Consider the following 16,667-nt stretch of genomic DNA (forward strand, 5'->3'; position numbering starts at 1 on the left):
ATTATCCAGCCTTTCCTCTCCCCTTATTTATCTAATTACACAAAATGGGGGAAAATGTATGGGGAAAATGTATATTTTCAGCAGCTCTGTTGTCAGCTAAGCCAAAAAAGCAATATAGGAGGATATTGATCCAAGATGGCACCTGAAGCGGAAATGCGTTTAGAGGCTCTTGAATTTTTGTCCGGAGGAGTTTGTCGCTAAGAGTTTTTCCCCTTGTCTGAGGATGGGGAAAAGAAAGGGGAAAGCTAAGACATTTACCTCCTCGAGTCTGGCTGGGGTTCCCCCTTCGCACCAAACAACAATGGAGAATTTCGGGCTGAAAACGCTGGGAAAGCAGACGCTTGCCTCGATGGGTTCCGTGTCTTTTGATGTGGACCGCAGCGTAGAGGGAGTGTCTTTGAGCCCTCCCTCAATCACAGCTCCTCAGCGACCTGGAAGCAGTACTGGGGCGGCTGGCTCACAACAAACGGGGACGCCCGGAATAGGTCAGCTCTCGTTTGTAGAGAGAGGGGGTCCCACTTGCCCTTCATTCCCGGGGAGAATATCAGCAGAGGAAATGCAGAAGGTTCAGCTTTCCTCTACTCCCGTTCAGGGCTCTGCAACCACGCCCGAAGGTTTGAACTTAACTCTTTCTACATTATCTTGCTCCCTTTAGGGAGAAATTACAGATCTTAAGAAATTGAATCAGAATCTGTCTGATAATGCTCATGATCAAAGAAAAAAAAACTGAGGAATTAGAAAGAGAAGTGGTACAACTGAAAAGTGTTACCTCTACGCTTTGTGATAAACACAGTGTCTGCCCTTACTTGAGGAGGCCGCCAGAGGGCGCTCTCCCACTGAAAACCGGGAAAATGCCCATTCTGGTCACTAGAGGGAGCTCCAGGGATTTAGCTGAGTATTGACTTGCATGGGCCAGTAGAGGGAGCTCCAGGGAGATAGCTGGGGGAGGGAGAAGAGACTTCTAGACCCAGATCTTTCTGGAACCAGAGGGGCGAGGTCCCAAGAGGTGGGGAGGGTTATTGGACACCTCATAAATAGCTTCCTCTCAGTAGAGGAGGGAGTTTTGCCTGAAGGAGAAGATAGGGGGACCTGCAACGCCCGGAAGCCTGAGGAGATGTCCTAGAGGGAGAGAAGTAGGCTGAAAACCCTGGGGTAAGAAGTCCCCAAAGTACGGATGGTGGAACTGTGCGTGAGAAGCTAAGGCAGGCTGAAAATCCTGGGGTAAGAAGTCCCCAAAGTACTGATGTTGGAACTGTGTGTGAGAAGCGGAGGCAGGCTGAAAGTCCTGGGGTGAGGGAAGACCCCAAAGTATTGATGTTGGAACTGTGAATGGTTTAAAATGAACAAACAGCCGTGGGGTGGAGGATAGGACCATAAGGTTAATGAGTAAAGAAGGTCCTATCCAGGGGTGGTGGCTGTTATACCCTGAGACCCAGGTGTCCCACAGTAAAGGGGCTCAGGAGTGAATTTGTAGTAAACGAATAACAGTTGGAAAGAAAGGTTCCCACAAGACTGAAGCATGGTTCTAATAAATTGAATTTACATTTACTCAGCTAATTTGCATATTTCTGAAAGCAGAGGAATCCGTGCTATCTTCCAGAGAAGGGTGACCAGGGGGCCCCACCAGAAGAACTGGTAAGGGGGTCGGTTACCAGGAGATGCAGTGGAGAGGCAGGTCCAGGACTGGAGGTTAATGAAGATGTCACCCTGAGGGAAAGGGGAGCCCCAAACATAGAGGCCAGAGTCACAGAGGAGTCTTGTTTCAAGGTTGTTCCCTGAAGCAAAGGGCTGGTCAGGCTAGGCAGGAGCCACTAGAGGGCCTCTGTAGAACTGAAAGCACCCCTGCGGGCTTACAGTTTATAAAAGAGAGATACTCAGACTCGTAAAATGGAATATCTGGAAAATCAAGGACGGATAAATAATCTGAGATTTTTGAATTTTCCAAAATCACCTTTAATACCTGCATTAGATAAGCTTAAGAAGTACTTTGGGGAAATATTGCGGATTCCAGCTGAGGGATATCTGTCCATAGTTAGGCCCGAATATATAACAGGGATTTCAAGACCTTCTAATGAACAACCACAGGGTGATATGAACTGACTTTCTGGAAAGTTCCTTAGATGTTGTAACGGAAAAGAACTACTCTTAGTGACTTTTGCCTTAGAGCCAGACAGAAATAGCATTTTGCGTTCTTATTTTTGTCACATTAATGAGCTATTTTTGGCGGCTAAAATTCAAATTTTTCCTGATTTAGCAAGAGATACACAAAAAAGGAGAGAATTCTTGGAATATAAACCAAGAGTTCTCAACTTAGGTTTGTTTGAGTTAAAATTTCCTTGCAGGTGTCTTGTGTCTCTTGAAAAGATTAATTATGTTTTCTTTAATCCCCCCAAATTGCTAGAATTTATTACCTCTAAAGAAAGGGCAAAGGTTTCCTTGGAAGCATCAACTGGATAATTACGCTGTATTCGGTTGCGAGTTTTAGTCAGCTCCCTACCGCTTCTATGATAATATACTGTAAGATTTTTTCTTTTTTTCCTAGTACTTGGATCAATATATAGCGGACTAAATTAAGGGGAATTTTCTAGAATAATTTTGAATTTTCATGTAAAAGTTTTCATATATTTCTAACATTTATGTTATGATATAAATGTAAAAAATTAATAAAAGAGATTAAACATAAAAAAGCAATATAACCTGCTGCTTGTATGCATGCTTGGAAAAGCAGTCCTTTATTTATATGTATAAGTAAATTTTTAAGGGACTTGACAAGTGTAAAGGCCTTTTCACACATGTAACAGGGCTTTTAAAAAGCACATGTGGTTACACCACCCCTATGTAGACATATTCTGGGGCGAGGCATGGGTCATGATTTACATGCATACTTCATATAATATATAGACTAACATTGACATCTGATATCAAGCTGGCATAATCAAGCTACTAATCTAGCAAGGATTTCTGCCAGTTTACTCCTAGCATTTTATAAAGATACATAGGCCTGTGTATCTTTATAAAACAGGCTAGAAATAGGTGTCTACAAAGACTTCACATGTAGCCAACCAGTTAAAAAATGTATCCTCCATAGAAGTAAAAATATGCCCAAACCAGGTATCTAGTTAGCTGCGTTAGGTGCTAACACACGCCTAATACAGCTTAAAATGGGGTACCGTGAGACACGCTCAGACATCCTATGGTAAATGTTAAATGTGTGCATGCTAAAAAAAAATTTTTTTTTGAGGGTGTGTCATGGGACACAGTGGAGGGGCATAATCAAACGCGAACGCCTATCTCCATGGGTGTTTATCTCCGAGAATGGGTCCATGAAGGGGCGGGCCGAACCGTATTTTCAAAAAAATGGACGTTTTTGAGCTGGGCGTTTGTTTTTTTTTTTTTTTAGCGATAATGGAAACTAAAAACGCCCAGCTCAAAAACATCCTAATCCGAGCCATTTGGTTGTGGGAGGGGCCAGGATTGGTAGTACACTGGCCCCCCTGATGAACCCAAAGGACCCAAAGCAAAGTAAGTATGGGGCTTTCATAATCCAATCCTGGAAACTTGACTGGCACTGGGATCACCAGGAAAGGTTTTGAACAGCAACACACTGCTTTCAAGAGACAGCTTAAATTCTACTGCTATATAGCATATATACATGGCCCCCATTAACTATTGTGTATATAGATTTTGTTCTGGGTCAAAATGTCAGACAGTAACCGCTTATCTCTCTCTTTTATATATATATATATATATTTATGTATGCTAATCGTGCAATTGTAACAAACTGCAGAAGTGCTGCACTATGATTGGGTCTAATGTATTTATTCCTCCATCTAGAAGCAGTGAAAGATAGCATATACATTCCTGAAAAGCAGGGGCTCGTTCGAAATCCTTATTCAGGCAGAACCCTTCTTTCTTTTACCCAGCAGTCCAATCATTTCATGTGGCCTAAACAAGTTAACCAGTCTCTGGTAATGAGATCAGTTCCACTCTGCTCTATCTGACAAGCAGGAAATGGCTGAAGATTTCATCCCAACAAGGATCTCAAACAACCTATTACATACTCTTCGGACAGGGATTCTCACCTCCGCATTGCTCTGGTTCTCTATGACAAACACACCAGTACTGTCAGATCTGAAATAGAAAAATCATCATATAGGAACCTTAAAATCATATTTTACAAACAAACTTACCATACCCTGTAAGAATATAGAAACGTACATTGTAATTACACGACAGAAAATGGTTTAGTACATTGGAGCCGACTCTGTGTGTGCTTGAGCACCCCCAATATTGAGAAAATTCCTTGTATGTGACCAGGGAGGGGTTATTTTCATTGGGCTTAGCACCCCCAATAATGGCTCCTCTGGTTTAGTATGTTAAGAACTGTATGGCAACTTAAGAGTATAGTTTATGAAAAAATAGTTATTTGGATTGACACTATTCCTTGGAACAGATGACAGATAAGAGAAACAAAAGACGTTGAGATGTAAGAGAAATGATACCTAACAATAAAATGAACCTTTTTACCCTCAGGCTGTTTCACCTTTTTCTTTGAGCCTTCCCAATAGCTTAAGGTCTGCAAGCTGCTGACCCCCTTTCAGCCTACATCCCACCCCCAGGGCAGCAGCAATTTCCTTTCAGCATACCCCCCCCCCCCCATCTTCTTCCCTCCCACCTCCCCACCCCATGTTCTTTGCCTGCTGTAGTCTCTTATCAGCAGTGGAACAGCAGCTCTTGGTACACACTGAAACTTACAAGCCAGCCACTGCAGCAGTAGATCCCATTGGCCCAAACCCAGCTGCAATAATAGTTCTTCTGCCTTCTTCCTGAGTCCAAGAAGAAAAAAAACTATACTGCTTCCCCTCAGCACAGTACACACAGCAGCAGCTGCTGACACAATGCAAACCACCAAACACACTTCCCTCTGTCCCCCAGCTCCAGCTGGTAGGGCACAACATGGTTCTGGGTAAGAGGGAGATTGTTAGGGGGCGCTCGGTGTTACAGCTAGACATCATTTGTGACAGAGTAGGCCAACACATAAACCTATAACAAGAGAGCTGGCTTAAAGGATGAACTAATAAGGCACTGGTCCAGGATGTTGAAGCGTAAGCTAAAAGCCTGCCTCACCACACATCTGTCATATTGGCAGGACCTTGTTCCTTCACTCCTGCCATAATGTTCTATGACAACATTGCCGCCAGTACTATGGAAAAGTTTAACCTCGAGAAGAGACACTTTCTGTATCCCTGTAAGCAACAGTAAATGCCTGTCCTAATTTTTAAAATGTGCCACGGTGTAGAATGGCACAGAGGTGAAAGCGAAGGAACAAACTCCCATTGCTATACCCAGGATTAATTTGTGGGAGGGAGGGGGGCTAAGTGATTATGCTGGAAGATGTTGGGGGAGTGAGAAAGGAGAGGACAGGGAAGGGTGAACCAAGGGCATATGCAGGTATGCATAGAAAGGTGGACACAGGGTTGAATGCTGGTGTAAAGAGGAGACGCAGCATCAACGAACACTGGAGAAGGAAACAAGCAGGCAGATACTAGGGGGAAAATGAGAAAGACGCATGCAGAAGAAGGTAGGGACAATAGATGTCGTGGAAGGGGGAAATATGGGGATGCAAAACAGCAAGGCCAGACTTAGGCAGAGACTTTGTGACTTGGCTAGAGACAAAAAGAAATACAAAAAAAAAAAAAGAGGAAAAGTCTCTGCAGAAAGTCAAGACAAAGGAGTGGTAATGAGCCAGAGAGGGACACATACCACAGAATTCCAGTGTACTTTATTCAAATTTCAAACACATAATCAGGCTTGACAGTATTGAAGTTGTAATGACCCAATGGGGCCATATTTTGGCTAAATGCCTACCTCAAGGGTTCAAAATTGGTAACACACAGCCAGTAAGATGAAATGATATCAGCACTGGTTAATCACATCAAACATTGCTTGTGTTATGGAAGAACTGGGCCACTCTTGTAGAGCTGCTGGTCCTACTCTTTGTCTTTTCTTTGGGGAGGGGTTGTGTTTCCTCTTCAGTGATCACTGGTGCCTCCTCAGTCTAGTCCTCCTACCGAGGAAACAGCTTGCCTTGGGGTGGGGGGGGGGGGGGGGGGGGAGGGAGGCAACTGCTTACAAGCACTCATTCCACACATTCACAAATTATTGAATAAAGTACTTTCTGTGGAACTTCGGTGTCTCTCTCTGGGCCTTCACCGCTTGTGGAAACCAGAATATGATTGGCTGGATACTGGGCAAATGGAGACTAAGAAATTGAACAGGGTTTAGGAGGAAAGAAACTAGGTGACTGAACAAATGGTATAAGTAGGGCTGTGATACTAAGTGCAACGATGGGGAGAGAAGATGTTTTGAAGAACCTGGAGGGTTTGGGGAAAGTTTTAAGGGACTATAAAGGGCTATAAAGAGAATGAGAGAGAAAGGAAAGGGACAAGTCTTTCAAGGAGGTGAGAGGGTGGGAATTAGGTAGGTAAAGGGGACATTGGAGCTCAGATAAAAAGTAATACATAAGAAAGGGACTAGAGGCGGAGAAGGGATAAGCAACAGGGAAGGAACTGAGGCTGGCAACAGCATGAGAGGCAAAGGAAGGTAGATAAGGCCAGAGAAAGGATGAGTAGAGAGGGTGGAAATGGAATATTAGAAAGTGGAGGCCAAGGAGGAAATCAGACACCTGGGAAATGGAAGGAATAAGGAACATAGCAGTACAGCTTGTTCTTTTTCCAAATAGGGGTTCCTTCTGATGTAGGGCCCTGAGATCTGTGTAGCTCATAATGCAAGACTGGCCCTAAGATGGCAGTCACAAAATTAAAGTTGGCTCAGGATGTATAAAATCTACTAAAAATACATATAAAAATCATATACAGTGTAAACAAATTTCTGAAACTAGGAAGTGTATTTTCAAAGCACTTAGGAGTGGCCTAGTGGTTAGGGTGGTGGACTTTGGTCCTGGGGAACTGAGGAAGTGAGTTCAATTCCCACTTCAGGCACAGGCAGCTCCCTTGTGACTCTGGGCAAGTCACTTAACCCTCCATTGCCCCATGTAAGCCGCATTGAGCCTGCCATGAGTGGGAAAGCGATTTGGATGTTTTGAGAAGAAATCCATCCAAATAGTGTTTTATGACACTTTTTGGAGGTTTTTCTCTTTCGAAAATGAGCCTCATAGTAACCTATGGCACTTTCTAAGTTTAAGTGCTTTGAAAATGACCCCCTAGGTCTCCCTAGAAGGGGCAGAGACAAATATATGATATTAGCATACCCATCACCATCAGACAAAAAGAAGTGAGATAAGTCAAGGAGCAAACTCCATTCCCCCCACACCAGATCAGGAAGGAACTAGACTAGAGACAGCTTTTATACGGGACAGGCCAAGAAAAAGAAGCTCCACTCCTCTAGGTAGACCACGAGGGAGGATTCAGCTGCTTGGGAACAGACAGAAGCCACCCTACAAGATGGCAATCAATGAGAACAATCTCAGTCACCGCTCTTCTCCCACCACGCCTCACTCAGAAACAGCTGATTGGCAGCAGACAACCAGGAAGTAGAACCCATAAGATGTTTATTTTCAAATTCAAAATTAAGACCATCTGCCCCCTGCTGTCCCACCACATTATGAGTAAAACAGCAAGAATAAAACTTGTTTGCTGATTCCCAGAGGCACACCTCTCCTGGCTAGTTCCCAATCATTACTAATGGTATCTTGGCACTGTGTACATTCTGCTTGAGGCATCCGGGTGTTGTACTGTTTCTAGTAACATCACATCACAGTTGATCATAAGAGTTTTAAGACTTTTTTTACTGCTGCTTTTGTAAATCCTGCTGATAGCCTTGGACAAATGAAGTATTAGAACAAATAAAAAAAAGTGTGCAGGGACATTTTTGAGATGACTTTTCTTGATGTATGTAGTGTGGTGGCCCAGAAAATGATCATATTGATTTAAATTTATTAACACATCATGGTGCCATGAGAACCATGTAAATCAGAGCAATAGACTAAGCTGCTGGCATCTCCACAGGAACTGTCTCAGCGAGATGCATCCATCTTGTTTCAATTTGCCTATGGTCACTGCTGCATCAGGGTTGTGAAAAACATCTAGCTAAGATTTAAAGCTCCATTTCACCAACCCATCCTGACCATATCCTTTTTAATTTATCGTGAAATAAAACAAGATTTATGGCCATGTACATTAAAACCCATGTTAGATGAGGCCATCCTTCAGCCATAAATATTTTTATGCACTAGTGATATTTTTTCCAAAACTTATTAGAAGTAGAAAATAACTTATCACATTTTATATATGGAAGAAGTAGCTTCAGTCATATTGATTGGGAAGGAACTGCATTGTTCCTTAGGAAGGGAAACTTATCTATCAATTGTGTCCTGCATATAATATGCTGTCAGGTCTGCATCAAAAGACATAAGGTGTATTTAGAAACTCACCTCTCATTTCATATGTACTAGAGAATGACAAAGGGGACAATGTTTATCCCCATCCCGAGTGCAAAAAACAGAAGAAACCAGTCTTCGCAAAAAATAGCAAAAACAAAACAGCGAAGAGGACCAACAAAAAAACAAAAAAGAAATAAAAAAATATAATAAAAAAACAAAAAAAGACGAGACGCTACTCTGATTCCCGCTTGATTTTGGTTTGAATACTGTTTAACGCTATCACATTAGAAAGAGATATACACATTCCCTCCCTATTTGGATAGTATATAAGATCAGCATACAGTGAGAAGACTCCTGATGCAGGCCTGTATGGCCGAAACACAGCTGTGTCGAGTCTCCTTGCTATCCATTGATAAATAAAGTTTATTTTTGAATTTCCACAACCAAGTGTTGACGCCTTACATTTTTTATATATTTTTTTTTATTTTTTTGTCGTTTTTTTATTATATTTTTTTATTTCTTTTTTGTTGGTCCTCTTCGCTGTTTTGTTTGTTGTTATCCCCATCCCGACCCTGTCCCCGTGGGTTCTGTCTCAGTCCCCACAGGATGTCTCCATCTCCAACCTGTCCCCAAAGGCCCTGCTTCCATCCCTGCCCATCTCAATGGGCTCTGTCCTTATCTGCAGAAGCCTCGAACATTTATGATTTTATATTTAAATTTTTTTATTGAAGTATAAAAAGGAACAATAAGCGGTGCAACTGTTTATAAATCACAAATAGAAAACAATAACAACAAGCAATAATAATAACCCCCATCACCACCACCCTCTACCCTTCTAACCCCAACAATAGCTGACTTCTACTTCCCCAAGGAATCCTAATCCACCCTGTTAAAACATCCAGAGGTACAAAATACAACCCGCAACCTGTTCTGTATGCCCCAGTGGGGGATAAATATGCCCTATCAAGCACTATTATGATTTTTTAAACTGTGGATGAATAAGAAGTCATCAACAATCTCAGGATTCAGTCTAGCTCTCCTGTCTTCCACAGTCCTTTCTGCAATAGAAGATGTCTTCCCTGAAGATGTGCTGGTAATAGGAATGCACAGGATCCCCCATGCAAATTTTGTCAATTTTGGCCAGCATGTCTGCTTGTTTTTCCAAAAAAATCAAAATATCATTGTCTGCATCATTCAAACATAAAGAACGGCCCAGTTCATTAACAGGCTTCAAAAGTAGAGAATGACACAGGGACAAAGTTTGTCCCCATCCTCATGGGCTCTGTCCCCATCCTCGTAGTTACCGCAGGTCCCCGTGTCATTCTCTAATATGTACACCTAAGAAGAGAAAAGGGACCAAGGTACAATACAGACATTTAAATACTATTAATGTGCACAAAAAAAGTCTTTCAGAATAAAGGAACCTATAAAACTACAGGACATGATACGAATCTATGAAGCTGCAGACTCAGGAAAAACACTGGGAAATATTTTTGTCATTGAAAGGGTAGTGGATGCATGGAATGCCCTCCCAGAGGAAGTGGTGGAAATAAACTACAACAGAATTCAAAAAGACAGGATAAAAACAAAAAGAATCCCTTAATTGCAAGAGGATGGACTAATGCACTGGGATAACTTGCATGGAGTGGCACTTCAGCCCCAGATTTCAGTGGGTTGACAGTAGTATATTCCAAGAAGGCATGGGATAACCTGCATAAAGAGGCATTTACAACCCTAATAGGCCATTTGAGCTTTACCCATTGTCATCTACTAGTTAAGTATGGCTACCTCAAGGCACTGTAGCCCTTAAACAAACCTATGCTTTTGTCTTAAGGCCAGTTTTGATGCTGGGGCTCATACAATGAAAATGTCCCCAGACCACAGTGTCTGTAAGTGGGTTTGTTCTGCACACACCACGACAGCAATGAACCTTGTGAAATGTGGAGTATGATCTGTCTCTCAGATTCCACTCATAGTTGTATTTGCATTGTGTCAAAGAAAGCTTCCTTCTAGAGTTCCATAATATGTAACTTGTATAAGCGACTTATTAAGTTGTGCACCCAATACAATGGGGAATATTTCTGTATCCTTCTGTCACATTTTCATGGTCTCTGCCTGCAAATATTTAGGTACTTGAGGATCTTTTCTCTCTATCCACACAATTCAAAGAATAATTGCTTAGCAATGACCTCTTATTATCACCACCGTATCTATCTTTTTTTTTTTCCGGATGAATGGGAATGCCTTAAGTGATCAAACCCCCCTTTCATGCTCCTCAATTTTCTTTGGACTGTAATCCCAATGCTTTTCATGGACCTACAATGTTGTAATGTTTACAAAGTTTGGAATGATTGAGACAGGGCCACCTTATTTTGCCTTTCTGTACAGAAATATTCTGCCATCACAACTTCAGTCAACTACAAGAGGAATAACCACCTCTCTCTTACAGAATCTACAGATGTCTGGAATGAAGCTGGTGTTGTAGCTGAAATGCCACTGTTTGGACTTACAGTATTCAATCCATTTAGATCCAAAAGCTCCACTTTCTCCATAAATAAACACGTTCTTAGTTTCCAGTGCTATTGTCCTGAGCTCCTGTTACTTCCCTAGATAATCTGGCAGCAGCTTCAGTCTAGTGCCAGCCGCAGCCCACAGGAAGAGAGAACAAGCAACTTGCCAATTCCGACTATATTCCAGCCATCCACTAAAACTATCATTACAATTTAAGGGATCCTTTTACTAAGGTGCGCTGAAAAATGTCCTGTGGTAGTGTAGACGCATGTTTTGGGCGCGTGCAGAATTATTTTTAAGCGCACCTACAAAAAATGTCTTTTTTTTGTGCCGAAAACGGACGTGCGTCAAAATGAAAATTGCCGCGCGTCCATTCTGGGTCTGAGACCTTACCGCAAACCATTGACCTAGCGGTAAGGTCTCACATATTAAACGGGCGGTAACCTCCATTTTAGCACCAAAATTTGTGTCAAATTGGCACCTACCTTTTGGCACACTATACAGAATGAGAGTGGGTTTAAGTCTTAACCCTAGCCAGGCTCTTACTCTCCCTTTTACCTCCATTTCCACCTTCTCTTACCTCCTTCAAAGATATGTCCCCTTAGTTTGTCTCTTACCCTCTTCGTATCCTTCTATCCTTTTCAACTGCCTGTCAATTTCTTCCCCTTGCACCTTCTTTCTGTACTCAGTCTCACAGCTCTACTAATAGCCCTCAAACAAACACCTAATCCCTGTTGTTCTCCCAATATCTGGTCATTTTCTTAAGACTTCACTATTTCCCCAAGCTTAACATCTTTTGGACTCCCACTCAAATGTTGAAGTCTCCAAAATAGTCCATTCTTTATTTGTAACTAGGAAAAAAGGCCCGTTTCTGACAGAAATGAAACGGGTGCTAGCAAGGTTTTCCTCAGAGTGTGTATGTTTTACAGAGTGTGTGTGAGAGTGAGTGTGTGATACAGAAAGAGTGAATGTGTGAGTGTGTGTGAGAGAGCGAGAGTGAATGTGTGAGTGTGTGTGACAGAGTGAGACTGTGTGCGAGAGTGTGTGTGTGTGTGTGTGTGTGTGTGTGAGAGAGAATGAGAGTGTGTGCCAGGGGTCCCCTCCCTCCCAGTTTCAGGGTCCGCCCCCCCTGCAAGTTCCAGTGTCCGCTCTCCCTCCCTCCTACCCACCCAGTTCCAGGGTCGTTTCCCCCCCCTCCCTCCCAGTTTCAGGGTCCCCCCTCCCTCCATCCCAGTTTCTGGGTCCGTCTGGCCCCCCTCCAAGTTCCAGGGTCGGGCCCCCTCCAAGTTCCAGGGGTCGCCCCCCCCACCCATCCAGTTCCAGGGTCGTTGCCCCCCCTCCCTCCCTGTTCCAGGGTAGTTGCCCCCTCTCTTTCCCTCCCCTCCAGCCACCCACCTGCAACGTGGTGAAGCTGCCTCCGTGGCTGAAGTGAAGGGTTTTTTTTTTCTTCATGTTCATTGCTCTGTACCCATCTCTGTCGGCCCCGCCCTTGTGCCTCTGATCGGTCCGCCGCCCTCGACGTCAAAACGTGATGATGTCGTGGGCAGCGGACCTATCAGAGGCGCGAGGGCGGGGCCAAGAGAGATGGTGACAGAGCAACGAACCTAACGATCCCTTCACTTGACGCCACGGAGTCAGCTTCACCATGTTGAAGGTGCCTTTTCTTATAGTAGAGATTTTTTTTTGTGTAGAATTCCCATCAACAAAATCACCTTCTGTGCTCTAGAACTGACACCGCCGAAGCTGTCTACCCCTCCCCCAGCAGCAGTCTCACTCCCTACCTTGAATTGATCCCTAAGTTTGATGTACTCCCTCCCTTTCTCCCTAGAAGGTTTCATCTCCAGTTTTCTCTGCTCCCCCCCCCCCCCCACCAAGCATTCTCTCTCTCCCTATATCCAGCAAGCCACCCACCCAGGTCTTTCTCCATCCCTCCTACTGCACACACATTCCATCCCTCTCTGTCAATGCTCTTCCCCAATAAGACATCAAGAACGGTTTCTCACACCTCCTCCTAACACACACATGCACTAACTCTGTTTTTGAATATCTTACTCCCATAGCTTTCTCAGAATGCCTCCACACATCCTCATAGATCTCTCATGCCCTCCCCCCAGCATGCACCCACCATGGCTCTCTGTCAATTTCTTCCCCCCCCCCCCCCCCGCCATTAGGCACACATCCCATCATGGTTCTCTCAACCTTCCCAGCACTTATAGCATCACAACTTGCACATATCCACCTCCACTCCACTCCACTCCACACACACTGTCCCAACAGATCTTTGTGAATTCTAATACACCTACCCAGTCCTCTCAGAACATAGTACACTCACATCCACCTCTTTCTCTACCCCTATATTTCACCTGCGACACTGCCAACCTGCCCCTTACTCTCCTCCCCCTATACCTTCAGAATGCATACCCTCTGTTGGGAACCCCCTCCTCAGGTTGCCCCTTTCATCTCCTATTGCGCCTCACTCCCCCCTCCATAGCATGCATCCTCCACCCGTGGCATACCTGACTTGTTTCATTCATTTCCTAATGGCCACCTTCCCTCCCTAATGCTCAACACAAGTGGAAGAGCAGGAGAGCTGCTACATGTTGGGCAGTGTCCCAATCTTCCACTTTGCTGGACCTTGTTGCTGAATTTGAACCTTGCAGGATATCATAGAGAATTATGAACTGACGGTCAGTTTGCAAGAGGCGCGGGACATGGGATGACCCAACATGCAGCTGTTCTATTCCTACTTCTCTGATCTTGTTGAGCCCTGAGGAAGACAGGCGCCAAGAGGTAATGAACAGGACAACCCAGGGATTGTCAAGGAAGGAAGGAGGGAGGGAGGGAGGGGGTGGTTGGTTGAGTTTTTGAAAGGTTTAACCATGCGCAGAATTCTGCATTTTTCACTTGCACAGAATTCCTCCAGGAGTAACCTATGTCTGAATCCCAGCTGTTCTGCATCCCCCCCCCCCAATCTGTAATATCTGCCCACCTACCTCCTTCTCCGATATTAATTGCTCTCTCTCCGCTCCTTATCCCAGCATTGGTCCTTCTGCTCCCCCCCCCCCCCCCCCCCCTTACGGGATGTTTGCCCTTTCCTGGTTTCTCACACCTTCAACCTCTGCTCCTTCGTAGCACCCCTACCCCCATAACCTTCTAGTCCCAGCATCTACCTTACTATAGATGCAGAGATCGCAGGGTTGATCCAGTCCTTGACTGGGTTGTACTCACACTCCGAGCACCCCTCCTCACACGAATTCAGAGATCGGGGGACTGGTCTCTCCTCCCCTCTATCTTCCACTTTCCTCCTTAAGTTGTCCGCGATACGGCACCTCTTCATCAACACTTCCCTCCCCCGTCAAACTCATATCTGAGATCGCCCGCTAATAATCTCACAGCTTTCCTTCTCCGGTGCCCCCCGTCCCGTACCTCCTTGATATACACAACAATTTTTCTCTCTCTCTCCATCCTGCGGCGGGCCTTACTGGAAACTGGAAGTTGCGTCAGAGGAGAGCGTAGCATGTTCGAAACTGGAGTCAGTTCGGTTGCCGAAGCAAACAGCATTGATGATGTAGTAGTGCTTCGTAAAAAAAAAAAAAAAGTATGCAACGATACTCATATAGCTACTTTACAAATATCTATGGGAGAAGTTTTATGAAGATGTGTTTTGTACTGGCCATAATCCGAAGACAATGAACCGTGTCATGAGGAATCTGCATTTTTTTTTTAAAGCAGAAAAAGATACAAACCGTTATCCATTACGACAAAGTACGTTTTATGACTGGTTGAAGCAGGTAGCGCTCCCGTAGAGAAAGAAATGAGATGGGCGGCCTGGGCATGTTGTGCGAGTTAAATGTAAGTGTTCGCACACATCAATCTAAAGTACGCAATCGACATTGGTTAGCAATAGCATCAATATGAGCAGCAGGTGGAGTGGACCAAGGAGGTTTGAGAACCGGAGACGGCATGACGTAAAAAAGTTGAAAACGCCACTTAGGTTAATCTGTTTTTCCTCTTCCACGCGCTGCACGTTCTGCGTACACTAAACAAACAAATCTATGAGCTGTTGCATCCACATTGTCATTCTAAACATGATCGCCTGTGCAGCATACGGATGTGCACAGAGGAAGTATAAGAGTAATCAATGTGTTATTTGGAGGGGCTGGTTATAGGGACAACCTAGCATGTATTACATTCGTGCAGAGATTTTTTCCTCCTGGTAAAGAGCCACTAAAGCAGACATCATGTTCTCCATGGACAAGCAGGATGAGTCAGCCACACACTGGTGACGTCATCCGAGGAGCCGGAAACGGATTTGCTCTCCCAGAGCTCAAAGGAACCTTTTGAGCAGGTCCCTCTGAGCATGTGCAGTGTGCACTATATATGTCCCTGCTTGAGCATCTTGCCTCAGTTTAACTTATCCGCCCTGCAAAGGGTCAGATTTTATTGCTCTCTCTCTACAACATGGCAGACCCTGCACAAAAGAAATCAGTTTTTTTTTTAAAATGCCCAGGCTGCAAGAAGAAAATGAGCACAGCAGACAAACATGAGGTATGTGTCCCTTGTTTGGGCACAGCCCACCTCATGGCTGCCTGCCCCCTCTGTCCCCAACGACTTGCCAGTCTACATGCTCTCACAGACTTCCTGGTTGAGCAAACAAAGCAGCTTCCACAAAAACAAAGGAAGAAAGGTAAAAGGGCTCCTCTCCTCAGACCAGGAGCACCCTTCCACTTCGCTAGAAGCATCCATGCTTCCCGCCCCCACTCCTAGCGGGACTGCCATGCAGCCCTCCCCAACTCCCACTTGGACAGAGCCCAGCACATCCACAGCAGAGAAAAAACAAACACCTTCCTCCTTGCTTTCTGAGGCTGCCCTGCAGACTACAGCAAGATCTCTGCCTTCCCAGCACCTCAGCCTGCCTCCGATGTCTGAACCAGCCCCAGCATCAGAGCTCCTTACCTCTGTCTGGGCTGCCATTCCTCCCCCCATGTCAGGCACAGCTGAAAACAGCCTTCTGCTCAGGCTGCAAAAGGGCACAGCTTCAGACTCCCAGTCTCTGGCTTCTTCTTTCCCTGCACAGGCTGTAACTCAAGATGCCGCCCCCTTAAAGGGCCAGCACACCAAAAACAGAGACACCACCAAGCATAGGAGCCAACTTTTCAAAATGATTGGGGGTGCTGAATTTTTTTTAACAGGTGGTGCATTCCCCCGCCCAGTGGCATAGCTAGGGTAGTTGACACCCGGGCCAGTCATTTTTTAACAACCCCCTCCAAAATCTAGTACTAGGCATACCGAGAATACAAAACACTCAGGACCTATAGAGCAATTCTACCATACCATAAGCAGTAATTTCTACCAGTCACACAAAGAAAAGGAAAGCATCTTAAACACTACAGTGAGTACTAGAACATCAATTCACCTACTGTAAAATGAAACCAGGCAGAATAATACAGATAGTCGATCCTGCACAGTCAATGCCAACTGAAAGCCATGTCTTTTTCACAAACACAGATACACCCTAATCCACTATAGAATAAGTAATAATAAACTTTCTATTTAGACAAAAATTAAACTGAACCCCCAAGATGCCAGATTCTGCATACAATGCAACACCACAGAAACAGAAAATGTCCCCTAGTACTGTGCAAAATATAAAGACAGCAGATGTAAATTTGAAAAAAACTAACAAGTACCAATCACCACTTTACAAATTAACAAATAGAAATAAAACAAATATAGAAAATAAAATAATACCATT

General features: G+C 44.4%; 1 protein-coding gene across 1 annotated transcript in view; it reads right to left on the reverse strand.

The window, feature by feature from the left end:
• The window catches only part of RBM41 (RNA binding motif protein 41), a 48,520-nt gene extending 32,549 nt beyond the window's left edge, over positions 1–15,971 (reverse strand). The window contains exons 1-2 of the mRNA XM_030210031.1: positions 15,869–15,971; positions 4,083–4,131 (exon numbers count right to left, since the gene is read on the reverse strand). Of these exons, the coding sequence (XP_030065891.1) occupies positions 4,083–4,090 (8 nt within the window). The 5' untranslated portion in view covers positions 4,091–4,131; positions 15,869–15,971. The remainder of the gene's footprint in view (positions 1–4,082; positions 4,132–15,868) is intronic.
• Between the last annotated feature and the right edge of the window lie 696 nt (positions 15,972–16,667).

The sequence above is a fragment of the Microcaecilia unicolor genome, chromosome 7, assembly GCF_901765095.1.
Source record: "Microcaecilia unicolor chromosome 7, aMicUni1.1, whole genome shotgun sequence".
In the NCBI taxonomy this organism is placed as follows: domain Eukaryota; kingdom Metazoa; phylum Chordata; class Amphibia; order Gymnophiona; family Siphonopidae; genus Microcaecilia; species Microcaecilia unicolor.